This window comes from Tasmannia lanceolata, unplaced genomic scaffold (genome assembly GCF_043159265.1).
Source record: "Tasmannia lanceolata isolate RefF3 unplaced genomic scaffold, GAP_Taslan_0.1 ptg000020l, whole genome shotgun sequence".
In the NCBI taxonomy this organism is placed as follows: Eukaryota; Viridiplantae; Streptophyta; class Magnoliopsida; order Canellales; family Winteraceae; genus Tasmannia; species Tasmannia lanceolata.
In genome coordinates, this window is record NW_027518697.1 from 8115013 (window position 1) to 8129581 (window position 14569).

The 14569-nt window shown below is 38.2% G+C and overlaps 1 protein-coding gene and 1 long non-coding RNA gene across 2 annotated transcripts; both read left to right on the forward strand.

The window, feature by feature from the left end:
- LOC143855047 (GRAS family transcription factor) lies at window positions 1-2197 on the forward strand. Its single transcript, XM_077365216.1, has 2 exons — window positions 1-830; window positions 1327-2197. The coding sequence occupies exons 1-2, from the start codon at window positions 196-198 to the stop codon at window positions 2024-2026; spliced, it is 1335 nt and encodes a 444-aa protein (XP_077221331.1). The 5' UTR covers window positions 1-195; the 3' UTR covers window positions 2027-2197.
- Window positions 2198-10028: 7831 nt separating this feature from the next.
- LOC143854500 (uncharacterized) lies at window positions 10029-11442 on the forward strand. The gene is made up of 2 exons (XR_013237538.1): window positions 10029-10344; window positions 11066-11442. It is a non-coding gene; the product is annotated as an uncharacterized LOC143854500 (long non-coding RNA).
- Window positions 11443-14569: the final 3127 nt, after the last annotated feature.

Sequence of the window (14569 nt, forward strand, 5' to 3'; positions counted from 1 at the left end):
GACGTTAAAGATGAAGACGACGAAGAACATAACACAGCAATCTCCACCTCAACAAACAACACACACCTCTGCAATTCTCTGCTCCTTCTGAATTCTCACTCTGACTCTTTTTGGCTCGTAGCGAAAAAAAATAAATATCGGATCCGATTTTTCTCCTTTAAAAAGAAGTATCGGCCAATAATACTCTCTTTGATCATGCTCCATCGCCTTCTCCTCCCTCAATCTCCCATTAATGCAAACCCTAACCCTAACCCTGATTCCGCCATGAAATCTAAGAGAACAGATCGAGAATCGGACGGAGGGGATGAAGGAGATTTAGATCAAGCAAGAAAACGCCGGCCGAATTTCTCTGGTGGATCCGCCATGATTTCCGGCGAGAAAGCTGAAGAAGAAGAAGAGAGTGAGATCGAGTCTATAGGCCTTCGTTTATTAGGGTTACTGCTACAGTGCGCCGAGGCGGTATCTATGGATAATTTAGAAGAGGCCGGAGATCTCTTGCCGGAGATCGGAGAACTCTCGTCGCCGTTCGGATCTTCGCCGGAGAGAGTCGCGGCTTATTTTGCCGATGCTCTTCAGGCGAGGATTGTAAGTTCTTTTTTAGGTACTTATTCGCCTTTGACTAATAAAACCCTAACCCTAGCTCAGAATCAGAAGATTAGCCACGCCTTCCAGGCGTATAATTCGATTAGTCCTCTTATCAAATTCTCTCATTTTACGGCCAATCAAGCGATTTTCCAGGCATTGGACGGTGAGGATCGCGTCCACGTCATCGATCTTGATATCATGCAAGGTCTCCAATGGCCTGGTTTATTCCACATCCTTGCTTCGAGGTAAGGTGTTGATTAGGATACTAGTCAAGAATTAGGTTAATCTTTATGGGTTAAGGACACTCGTTAAGCACCATTTAATTGCTCTTGTGAACATGAATTTACACATAGTTTGAGAAAAAAATCTTAACATATGTGTAAAATTCTCAATACCCGTGTAAATTCATGTTCCCAATAGCAATCAAATGATGCTTATGGGGCACTCTGTTAGCAAAACTCTAATTTTTATTGGATCTTGGTAACATTGTGCACTCGTTGAGGTGCATTGGAAACATAATTTTAGACACGTTTTAAGAATGTTTTTAGATTTTCACAAATGTTTTAAGACTTTTTTACTAGGAACATGCGTGAAACTATGTTTCCAATGCATCTTAAACTCATCTTTATTTAGCTATTTACTTATTTCCATTCTTATCATAATATCTTTCTGGAGCTTTCTCACTTATTAGCTTCTTTGTAATTCAATTAAGATTAATGGAAAATCTTTAATTTATCACAGGTCAAAGAAAATCCAGTCTTTGAGGATCACTGGAGTGGGTTCTTCCATGGACATTCTCGAAGCGACTGGTAAACGGTTGTCTGATTTCGCGTGCTCTCTCGGACTACCATTTGAATTCCAGCCTTTGGAAGGCAAAGCAGGGAACATTTCTGATGTGGGTTTGTTTCAGAGCAATCCGGGCGAGGTTTTGGTTGTTCATTGGATGCAACATTGTTTATATGACATTACTGGCTCGGATTTGGGGACTCTGAGCCTATTGAAGGTGCTGAATCCAAAATTGATAACCATAGTTGAGCAGGATTTGAGCCATGGAGGGAGTTTTTTGGGGAGGTTTGTGGAGGCTTTGCATTATTATTCTGCTTTGTTTGATTCTTTGGGAGATGGGTTGAGTGGGGAAAATTGGGATAGGCATTTGGTTGAGCAACAGCTTTTTGGGTGTGAGATTAGGAATATTTTGGCTGTTGGGGGACCTAAAAGGACTGGGGAGGTGAAGGTGGAGAGATGGGGGGAAGAGCTGCAAAGGTTTGGGTTTAGATTGGTGTCTTTGGGAGGAAACCCAGCTGCACAGGCTACTTTGTTGTTGGGTATGTTTCCTTGGAAAGGTTACACTTTGGTGGAGGAAGGTGGGTGTTTGAAATTGGGGTGGAAAGATCTCTCATTGCTCACTGCATCTGCTTGGCAGCCTTCCTCTTTCTCTTAGCTCTGTTAATCTCTTTCATTTTGATTTTTGATTTTTGGGTTTTCTTTCTATTTATGTATTCTTTTCAGACCATAACAACCCAACAGTGATTGAGGGTTGGATCCATGGCTATGTATTTATCTTATTTGTATCAGTATATGTGTTATTGAAGTTAAGAAGGCCGGTTGGACCCATGGCTATGCATCTTTTGTGATAAGCATTCAAATTCAAAGAGACAGAACTAGAGGTGTTTTGGGTTTATCTCAAAGGGCATACATTGATAACGTTTTAAAAATTTTTGGAATGGGGAAGACGTTCAAGTGGAGATGTAGGCACTGTTAATGGGGATAAAGTGAATGAGTCCCAATGTCCAAACATCTTATCTTGGAAATAGAAGAAATGAAGAACTAGGGAGTCTATTGTACTTCCAAGTATGTACTAAGAGACTCAACAATTCAGAAATGTGTTTTTATTTGTTTTGTAACTAAAAGGGTGTTTTGGATTAGAGTTGAGATTGTAGGAGGAGGCTTTAAATTCAAATATGTTGTGTTGGGTCTTGGATGAAGATTTCATCTGTACTGTTTTTCATGAGTTGGAAGGAGAATGAGTAGATTGGAAGCTTACATTCCGTGGGTGTAATATGGAGTCAACATTGTGATTAATTATTTCTCAGCGACCGACCACTTGTTAGCTTGTGGTGGCAGACTTTTTGTCGGTTTAATTGAAGTTTTGGTCTTTTCAGTGTTGATCAGTTGAATCTTATTACTGTAAAGGCAACAATGATGCAGGCAATGAGAGAGAGAGAGAGAAGTGAGCTTTTTAAATTTGTTTGGCCTTTTGGGGAAGCTCTTTCTGAACTAACGAGAAAAGCTTAAAATAAAGAGAGGGTGCCGCTATCAAGATAAAGAGGTGAGGATGTAATCTTCAACATACGGTATTAATTAGTTTGGTGGTAGTTAAGCCGGTGGTTGAACAATAGTTGTAGAAATATTTTAATAGACATGCTAGGAACAACCAACCGGTGTATTCATATTTAAAGCTGAGTCATGTTCGAAAAGGGAGATGATACTAAGACACCTTTTGTCTTAGAATTATCCCAATAACCATCCTAACTATGACATGTATTGCAAAGTAAGGGACATGTATAGCAAAGTAAGGGTCCATAAGAAAAGGGAAATCATATATTGGCCCCTTTTTACTTGGGACAGCCCCATCTAGTGTATGAGAGTATTCATAAATAATTGTGAATGTGTGAAACTCATCCAAGTGGGGTAGGGGCTGAAAAAGCTAGTCTAGACCTCTTAGTAAAAGGGTACTTCTTTTTAAGATGAGAATTTATATGATGGGTGGCCGCGAAAACACGTGAAGTCTAAAAAAGCAGGTACGGCAAACTGTTCATCTGTTTGGGCACAACGTAAATAGGTTGTACCCCAAAAATGATTTCCATAGGATGATCTTAACCCTCCGATCTGTAGAAGACTCCATAAATGATACCACATGTGAAAATAGATACTTTATAGGGAGCTTTTATATGATATCTGCTCGTACAAGCTAGCATGAGCCTAGATATCTGATCCAACTCTAAGGATCAAGAGGATCCTTGAGTTTTATCCCCATGATCCTTGGATCAAACATCAAGGGTGGCTGCCCTTGATACTGGCATGTACAATGGAGTGGTTTAGAGGAAGAGCCATGGAGTGGTCACATAAATCAAAACTAGAATAGCGAATTTCTCATCTTTTACCTATCATAAGTGATCCATCATCCAACTTTAGAAAATCTGATGTCTCTTGTTCTGAGACCTTTAGAAACCCTATTTATGCAGATTTATTAATCTCCCATGCTAGTGATGCTATTCAGATTAAAACTGCAGACTTACATGTCAAAGAACAGCTACTACTACGTTGCACGACATGATACATAAGAAGGTCAAATTATGCGTTTATAAGATGATTATTAAATCGTAGGAAAACTAATGGAGAAAACTCTTCAAAAGGATCTGAAGATTCAATTTCATCTAAACCTCAATACATGTGTTTTAGGAATCACTTCTGGGAAATTATTTGGATTTGTAGGGAGTCATAATAAAGGAATAAAAGCTATAAAAACCACAGAGAAAAAGAGATCAGAGGGTTTCTTTTAGGAAGAATTCAATATGTTTATAGCTCAATTAAAACCCACTATCAAACTCTTTTCAAGATTATAAACAAAAATGCATCTAAGCAGTGGGAAGATAAAAGCCAACAGGATTCAAATAGGTGAAGCAATACCTTTCTTATCTCTAGTTTGATTCCTCTCTCTCCAGACCGACCCCACTATATCTAATAGTGATTGAAACTACAATGGGTTGCATGCTTGCCCAACAAGATGATTTGGGAAAAGAGTAAGATTAACAATTTGAGGTGTACCATAATTAGAACATTGGAGTACAGATATCATTTCCCTTTCCGAACTCTTAAACTGAAGTAAATTAAGGAAATTTATTAGTCTAACACGCTGTTTGGATTGCAAGAAAAACATTTTTTTAACAATTAGAGAGAAATGATATGATTATGGTTAAATTAGACGGATATTATCATAAATTGAAGTCCAGCTAGGTAAGAATTGAAAAGTAAAAATAAAATAAAAAAATTCCATTCCACCTTCAAGCCAAACATGGCCTTATGTTTGTCCACCCAAAAAATAATTCTTTAGGCAAAATAGACTCGAGGCACTAGATTCCACCTGGTTACTTGGGACAAAATCTACTTACCTTATGGAAAAGTTGAGACCAAATCTAGCTAATGATCTCCTAAAGAAATTCTTTAGCTTTCAACCCAACAAGGGATAAATTGGTATGGAAACCATCTAGTATTAACCTTCTGTATTAAGTTTGCTTGCACCCTGATCACAAAGTCAAACACATGCAAATATCAAGCATCTCCCACTTGAAATCAAATTTGGAAATTCACATGCAACTCATATGACCAAATTCTTTCCCTCAAATTTGGAAGCATCTCTCCCACTTGAAATCAAATTTGGAAATTCACGTGTGGCAACCATGAAAAGTTATTCCATGGAATATTCAGCGGCAAAATTGTGAAAGGAAAACACTTTAAAAACCGGATTCAGTGTTCAAAATAAAAAGGGGATAGACATGACCATTGATTTGAACATTTTAAAGGTGTATTTATTGCTTTTATGGGGATTTGAGCTCGCTTCTTTTGTCTTTCAGTGGACGTGGCTCCATTGAGTGAATCCATTTTCCTAGCAGTGTTCATTGTGGAATTGGAGTTGAAAAGAGGGAGCGGAGTGACTTGTGAGGCACGAGTAGAGATACCATGGAAGGAGCACGAGAAATCCCTAAAGGCCACGAGAAATCCCTAAAGGCCACGTTTGGATACCTCATGTTTTTGTATTTGGATTTGGATTTGGATTTGGATTTGAGTTTTGGATGTAAAATACATCAATAATCTTCATGCTCGTGTTCTAGAGAGAGGGACGCCTTGCTGCAGCAGCAAGCAAGACGTCCGAGGAGCGAGGGTGAAGGTACTTGCCACAAATATGGATTTTCAAATAATGTCTTGCAGAACAGATTTGAAAATCAGATCTTTTTCACTGTTGTAGCTGATTTGGAAATTTAAGGATTTGACCCAGATCTAAATCTCAACTGCCAAATGTGAGAAATCCAAATCTAAATCTTGTGGGTATCCAAACATAGCCTAAAGGGAAATTATTTCAACACAAACATTTTGATATAAAACGCTCATGTTTCTTGTCTTTTAGTATTTAAAGACCTGGAGAAGGGTTTCACGGTTCCCAAAAAGCAGTTACATGACAATTAAATACTAAAAGACAAGAAACATGAGTGCCTTGTATCAAAACATAGTTGTGCTGAAATCATTTCCCATCCCCAAAACAGTGAAAAAAATACGCTACTTCAAATTGGGTTTTCCCCTATTTTTTATGGGCTATTTACGCTCCCCACTCCCACCCTCTCTAGGCTCGCCCTTTCAGCCCATCTCACGCAACTGAGCCCACTAATATTCCATTGAGTATTTTTCCATGGATGCCATGAAAACTTTTACCATGGAATATAAGTTCATCATGTTGTGGGAGAAGGGCAACGAGGGTGGGATGGGAGAGAGAATATGGAGGGCATGATTGACTTGAGAAATTATATGATGAACACGTACTCATCATCTCATCCTTGAAAATTCTTTTTGATGGGTAAAAAAAACAGCTCACTTTTTGGGGAGCTGCTGTTGGATCAAATATCAAGGGTGATACATCCATCAGATCACCTTTACGTGTTTATACGGCACTTCATCTGTTCATACGGCCCACTGGGAGACACTAGATTATCATAAAAACTAAGATTTTTAGCCACTTCACCTGCCCTACCCCTCTCTCAGCACCTGTAGACACTAGTTTGTCATTAAAAATAAATAAAATTAATGGTAGCCAAATTTGCCCTAAGATCTTAAATTTTGCAGATAAAACTTTTCAAGAAACCTTTTCCTATGTAGTTAGCCAAACATGCACTAAGAATCAAGACAAACTATGAAGCTAACTCAGCACTTTCCTCAGTGTTTGTGTCCATGATAAGTTGTGTTTCGTATAGGATCAAAGACTCATGTATCAAGGAATGATCCAATATCAAAGTAACTCTTTAAAAGCAATCTACAAAAAGAAGGATGAAAGTGTGTATGAAATGATGAACAATCAACTACCTAACAACCTTTTGTTAGAGATTTTCAAATTAATATTGGAAAATTACATGAATTTTCTTAAGTTAATTTTAATATAGAAAAACAATTTTCAAAGAGGACCGGTCGACCGCGGGTGGTCGGTCTACCTCGGGTGCTCGGTCGACCGCGGATTGGTTACTAAAAATGTAAACTATTTCCAGAAAGGTGTGGCTGGTCGACCGCGATTCTTTGGATCAGAAAAATAAAAAGTCCAAGCCTATCGGTGGGCGACCGCGGTAGACCCAGTCGACTGCAGCTGTTTGAAAATCTATCCATTGGGCTGAAAAGACATCGTTTTTCATTTCCATTTTTCGAACTTATTTCATGTCTTTTACTTCCCAACAGTCATGGATGATTTTCAAATACAAGAGACACTTTGTGGATGATCTAAAACACTGAAATCACAAAGAGTTGCGATCGAATGGTCATTATTCAAATCAATCTAAGAGATGTCTTGAATGGATGTTTCTCTCAATGAAAGGACATCAAATGCTCCATAAAAAGGGCATAAATCTGTCTTTTCCTATATAGAAAATAGTTAGTTATTGCTCTACTTTTTCTTTCACTCAAGCAATCTCCTACTCTTGTTTTTCCAAGATAATATTTTCATAAAACAGTGCACTAAAAGACTGTTTTCTCTAAGGCTTGAAGTTCACAAAAAGGCGTTTTGGGTTTCGATTCCGCTTGTGCGAGTTGTCGTCAAACATTTATAGGATCTTCCTACAAGGCTTCATTGTATCTTAGAGGCAATTCGCGGATCCCATTTGCACACAATTGGTGGGGGCAAAATTAATTTGTCTTAAGGAAAGCGATTACACGCCTTGAAGCAACTCAACAGAATTCATCTTATCAAAATTCCCACCAACACCCTTTACCCTTTTCACCTATTTGGATTATGGGAAAAAATATTAAAGGTAAAAAATTGTTTCCCGGAGATGTTTTCTACCTTCTATGATTTAGAAGGAAATAATACGGTCATGGCCGGACCAGGACGGTTTATTTAGAGAGATATCATTGTAAATTGAAAGTCCCTCAAATTGAAACTTGAATTTCACTCATTCAGGTTATATCTTTTTTCATGTGTAACCAAATATTTAAAAAGCGGGAAATTTCGGAAAAAAATTTCCTCTCCGTATTTTTCTAGAATACTCCATAATCCAAAACATCATTCCTTTTCAGGCTACTCGGTGGAAATCTTAATATGAAATTGGGACACAATTTGAAAGGTAGTGTTTCAAAAGCTAAAGTTGTAGCCTCCTCCTAGAAACATCATTAAACTCAATGCCAATGGTTGCTCTTGCTCCCTTGACAACCCAGGGATTGGAAGTATCAATGGTGTTTTTAGGAACCTTTTTGGTGACATTTGCCGGACCTATCGAACCGTTGATTCTATAGAAGCCAAGGTCCGTGCCATTTACAAGGGATTGTCTATCTTCTTCAACCAAATGGAGGGGTGCTTGGAAATGGAAAGTGACTTCCAATACTGTGTTGTGGGTCAAATGGAATAACCCCAGCCCATGGAGACTCGCCAATCTATTAGATGAGATAAAAGATCCATGTCTACTTGCTGATTGTTCTTTTTCAAAGTGCCAACTATTTGGCTGACCGCCTTGCCGAATCTGAAGCTTCTAGAGCTCACTGTATATGGGCCATTCTCTTCCCCTCTCCCCCTGAAGTGCATTTGTAATGTTCTCTTAGTTAATTAATGGTACCTTTTCGAAAAAGAAAACACACAAAAAATATTCTGCAAAACGGAAGTGATATATCCTCCCCCTTTTTTTTTCTTGAGACAACTTCCTCTAGTGTATTTATGACCACTCACTAGAGAGGACTATCCCAAGTAACGAAAGAGCAAATATATCATTTTCCTTTGCAGAAACCTTATTTGTCTTACGACCCCGAAGCAGAACAAAGCATTCTGACCATTTAGTTTGTTGAGGAGATTCTTACCCATCTTGGGCCTTTCATTAATGTGGTCCCTCAGTTGAAGACCCATCTATGGATCGTGAAGATCCCCACTACTCAATAACTATGAAAAGATGGGTCCCGCTGGCGGCCCTTGTGTTAGGTACGCCAAAAGCTCTAGAGCTAACTGGCATTTTTTGTTGTGTAGCCCTTCCGACAAGTCGTTCCTTCCGTGGCGGCCACTCTATGGCAATTTCACTCCGACGGCTTTCACTCTGGTTTTTTACTAAGTAGTTGTTTCCAAATAATCCTCTCCACAGGTCGCCCTTTTCGTGACTCGAACACGGGATATGGTGGCTGCACAAATGTTGGGCACTTAACCAATACATCAAAAGCTCCAAAGTTGATCGATGGAACATGTTAGGATAGGCTCTTTAAACCTTGTCCTCTACTGGGATGGGCCCCTCCTAGTCTCATACCTAGGTAGGCACCCCACTCACGATCGTAACACCTCGTCTCAAATGTGTCTAACTTGTGTTGAGCTCTTCCTCAATATGTGTATCAATTGATTCCTATTCATAGAACAGAGTATCCATGGAATTTTCATGCCCCTATACTAAGAGGAGAACCATGTTGACGATGGTAATAGAAAAAACCTTCGGCAATATTCATGGAAATTATAGCAGCCAAATGAGAAAGATGGAAACTAAAGAGAAGGTCACAAATATATAAACAAGGGCATTAGGTCCTTCTAACTAGTAAAATAGCATAGCAGATGGGTTCGAGCACCTTCAAACGTCACAAAAATATTTTAAAGAGAAAGAGACACTCAAGAAATACATTCATTGACGACGGACACTACAAAAAATTCACTCAAGTAGGGATTGAGCCAGAGGCTCAATGGCCTAGGCTTTATTGTTCAAGCTGGAGGTCTGAGGTTCAATCCCAACTTACCTACCCAAAAATAAATAAATAAAACAAATACACTCAAAACACAGAGAAGCAAAGTTAGCAAAACGTGTGCGCGCGTGTGTGAGAGAGAGAGAGAGAGAGAGAGAGAGAGAGACCATGCCATTACAATAACAAAGCCAAAATTTTGTGGAACCAAAACCTAATTTGGAGAGCTTTATTCAACTAGTTGAGCTAAATTACAAAGGAAAGAATGTGACTCTATCTCATAACCAACTATAAAAAGGTGTGGTCCTTCCCTTATGGCTTGCGATATGTCATTGTTTGTCAACCATGATACCGAAGACATGGGAACCACCCAAAGCTAAAGACAAAGCATGCACTCAACTGATTCCACCAACCTGGCCCCTTCATACATTTCATAAAGAAGACTGTGATTGAAAAAAAAATCAAAATCTTTGAGAAATAAAGAGAAAGAGGGGTGTCATTATCAATAGCTGTGAGATGGGACCAAAACCCACCATTAAAAACACTGAATCGAAATCTTTAGAGAGGGGGTAGAGGTGTCATTATCAATAGCTGTGAGTTGGGTCCAAAACCCACCATTAAAAACAGTACGTATGACATGGTGAAAAAATGGGTGTTGTATTTATATAGGGGTAAGAGAGTGTCACGAGGAATCTCTCTCATCTCCCTTAGCAACATGCATGGCTCGTGTTTCAACCTCTGCTGTTAATGTAAGAAGTGAAGGTTCTAGTACTAGCCTTCTCTCTACTTATTGGGATTCAGAAAGAGGTGAAATTCTGTCACTACTGATTCTTCTCTTTGTTGGTTTGAGAGATTGAAGCTGCCAGCATGATCTGATAAACACACAACCCTCTCCCTCTACACCCTCTTCTTTTCTCATTTTGCACCAAACAGATAGATAGATAGACAGAAAGATAGATAGATGTTTTGCTTTTAGACCCAATTACAGATAGAACATCCATTTGTGGTTTTTACCTTTAGATAGATAGATGTTTTGCTCATAGGCACAAGAACAGAAAACATGCATTTGGGTTTTTCCTCTTAGATGGATAGATGTCTAGATGTTTTGATCTTAGACCCAACAACAGATAGAACATGCAATTGGGTTTTCCCTCTTAGATGGATAGATGTTTGATCTTAGGCACAAGAACAGATAGAACATGTATTTGGGTTTTTCCTCTTTGATGGATAGATGATAGACGTTTTTCTCTTTAGACCCAAGAATAGATAGAACATGCATTTGGGTTTTTCCTCTTTGATAGATAGATGGATAGATGTTTTGCTCTTAGACCCAAGAACAGAGAACATGGATTTGGGTTTTTTCCTCTAAGATCTCCTATTTGCATATTTGGTGATAAATAGATATACAGATGGATTCCTTTTCAAAAAAAAGAAGATATACAGATGGATAAAAAATGAATCCAATGAATAGATGGATTTTTTTAATTGTTTTGAGCTCACTTAAGTGATAGATTTTTATGTTTCTTAGATAAGGGTTCAGAAGCAATTCGAGAAAATCTCAAATTAGCAAAAGAAATGGAGCTTTGAAGTGTAGTTCCATCAGATCATCTTGCAGCTTCAATCACTCACTCACCAACAAAAAATCCTAAATCTTGTTGTTGGAGACTACCCACTTGCCACATCCTGTTACTCTTTCACCCTGCCTTCTTCTCACACATGGAAAGGTATTCTTTTACTAGCTATAATTTTCAGAAGCTTACTTATATCATGATTTCATTTTATCTTTTTAATTACCTGTTTATTTTTATCTGCCCACAGTAGAGAAATTGAAGTATGTATGGGAAATCTGCAATCTAATATGTGGGGGTGCATTTTGAGAATAAATGGTATAAATTAGATTGCCTTTGAATCAAATGTTGGGTGAGGGGTGCATTTTTGAAAACTATGGTATAATTCAGCTTGCAAATTTTGCAATCTAAGGAGTGAGGATATTTCAGAAACAATTGTTTAAGTACTTGGGTTGCAATACTGTGATTTAATGGGTAGGGGCATTTGGGGAATAAATTCCATTACTAAGATAGGAAAGAGCAATAGAAAGGCAGGAGCATTTGGAGAACAAGTGGTATAACAATTAAAAAGAGGTTGTATATTGCACATTTTTTTGGGTGAGAAATGCTGTCTGCACTCCATTTTTTGACAATGGCACTCCTTCATTAAAAACTTCCTGATTCACTATTGATTAGCTTTGTTTGCAAATTATAAGAGCCTATAATGTCTAATAGAAAAATGTTAAAGAAAGAATGGAATGTCATTATCAAAACAAGGGAGTGTGAATTTCATTTCCCTTTTTGGGTGGAACATACATGAACATTTTGTTTTCATCAATATACAGAGAAATGTTCATGTTGTGATTGTAAGTAATTTGGGTTTTCTATCCCCTTTGTGGTTTTTTCTCAATGTGAGTTGCACAAGCCAATGCAGAAGTTCCAAAAAAGTAGTCCCAGTACACATCCTTTCATAATATCAGAATTCCATTGCCTTGTCCAAAGCGAGAAAATATAAGATCTGAGACAAAAAGAATATGGAAAGGAAATGACACCACGTTGCCCATCTTTTGTTTTTTATGTGTCTATTGCTTTTGGGATGTGGCACATCAATGGTGGGATCCACTAGATGAACAGTCCAGATCAGTTCGGATCTCGAGATGAGGATGTGCTAGATTCTTTCCATACACGATGAAAAGAAATCCATCTTTGAGAGAGGTTGTTTGATTGCAGGATAGATTATCCATGAGAAGATTTATTTCAATCTAATCACGATGAGATCAAAGGATAGTTTTTAAATATGATAATTTTTTTTCGACAAAATCATGATTATTGATTACTGATCCATATGGGCATGTTTGGCAACCTTGAAAAATTATTTCATGGAATATTCATGGGCATGGAGAGGGCATGCCCACGAATATTCCTAAAATTGTCAAAGAGGAGTTGAGGAGGGAAGGGAAGAGGCTTGGCTGAGAGGGCATGGAGAGAGGATGAGAAATTCCTAAAAAATCAGTGAAATAATACGCTACTTCAAATTGGGTTTTTTTTTTCCTGTTTTTCATTGGCCTTGTTGTGTTCCCCTCACTCTCACCCTCTCAATCTTCTCTCTTGCCCAATCACATCTCTCACAAACGGCCCCACTAATATTCAATAATATTTTTTTCATGGTTGCCAAACATGCACTGTATGTTTTACAAATTAGTGAGTACCTAAGATCAGTGATGGATTATCTATACTAACCAACCATTACAAATTATTAAAGATAATAATCATATCATAGAGGTAACGTCAACAACTAAGCTAGTAATTGGCATGTCATATCAATAGCCTTTGTCCCATAGACAAATCAAGCATGGTTTTCAACACCCACATGGATTGATACCAAGATGTTTGTTTTCTTTGTTAGGTAATCTTGTGCTCAGTGTGACATGGACTCATACATGCATTATTGAGGTATAAATCATTAAATAACACCAACTCTATTAGATATAGCCATTTGGAGTAACTGGTTGTTTCACATGGTACTTGCATTGAGTGTGTGTGTGTGTGTGTGAATGTGTGTTGTAAGAATAATGGGTGAGAGAAGGAGAACATATGTAAGGGTTTAGGCGCCTAGTGCATGTAATAGTTGCAAAGTGCATTACCACATAAGCAAATTAACAGCTTCTTGGCTGTCATCCTTTGCCACATCAACGGTATTTGAGGCAAGTCCTGTTCAAAACCCAACAACTCCTTGATATTAAAAATCCATGTGTAAGGCCAGTCCAAAAGAGGGGCCACATGTGCAATGTGTACGACCAACCCAAAAAGAGGGGTCACACGTGAGGAGGAGTGGTGAAGTATAATTGATTAAATAACACCAACTCTAACCGCTTAAGCTTTTGGAGTAATTGGTTGTTTCACATGCATTACCCTCACACCCATGGTTACAAAATTCTTCAAATAATTGAAAATTATTAAAGAATCTTACATTCATTATACACCTTTTTAACTTTTAAAATTAGTAATTCTTGCAGAAGGCATTTCGCGTTTGGGCTGTTGCGTGTGAGAGCAGACGACACACGGGCTCAACGACCAAGATTGCTTGGATCCTATTGAGCAACAAATCTGGTCATCGAACCTTTTATCACGTACTGAGATGACTATGAACCTGTAATTACCACCAATTAAGTAAATATTGTTCCCATCTCACTTTACTTTCCACCTTAAACTTGCCACCTTTTCTAAGTTTAAAACTTTGACACCTTAACACATCCATCATTAAATCCACAAATATCCATGGGATACAAAATTACATATTCATGTTTATGTAATGAACGCAGAAGTCTCGAATGAGACCTTGCATGATTGTCAGACTTTGACAGTCATTGGGACCAACAGTCATTGGGACCAATAATGGTGTGAAGTTACATATTCAATATTCTGGTTGGGGTCTGCCTAACCCCTCATTACCCATAGAAAAAAAAGAGTTACATATTCATGTTTATGTCATGTGTAAAAATCTAGAATGAGACCTTGCATGACTTTGAGAGTCATTTGCTCCAAATCCTCCAATAATAGTGTGAAGTTACACATTCTTGTTTATCTCATGTGAGAAAGTCTCGAATGAAACTTTTGCATGACTTCGACAGTCATTTGCTCCAATAATGGTGCAAAAGAATAGAGAGGAGTGCAAACAACAAAATAAAAGGAGCGTGGTTATTATCTACGCTCCGCACTTATAGGGGCTGTTTGGATACGTGGATTTTAGAATCCAGGTTTTTAGTTTGAAAACAGTGTAAAAGAGGGTTCATGATCAAGCAACTGTATGCTCTATGCTGTATTGACAGGGTTTCTTGGATTTTAAGTGAGAAATTCAGGTTTTAAAAATCTCTCCTGCATCATGAGATTTCTAAAACCTGGAAATATGGGAGGATCTGCTACTCTCTTGCTGTCGAAAAGAAGGGCGAGAAGTAAAAAACGACGGCTAGTCCGCTTCTTCTCTT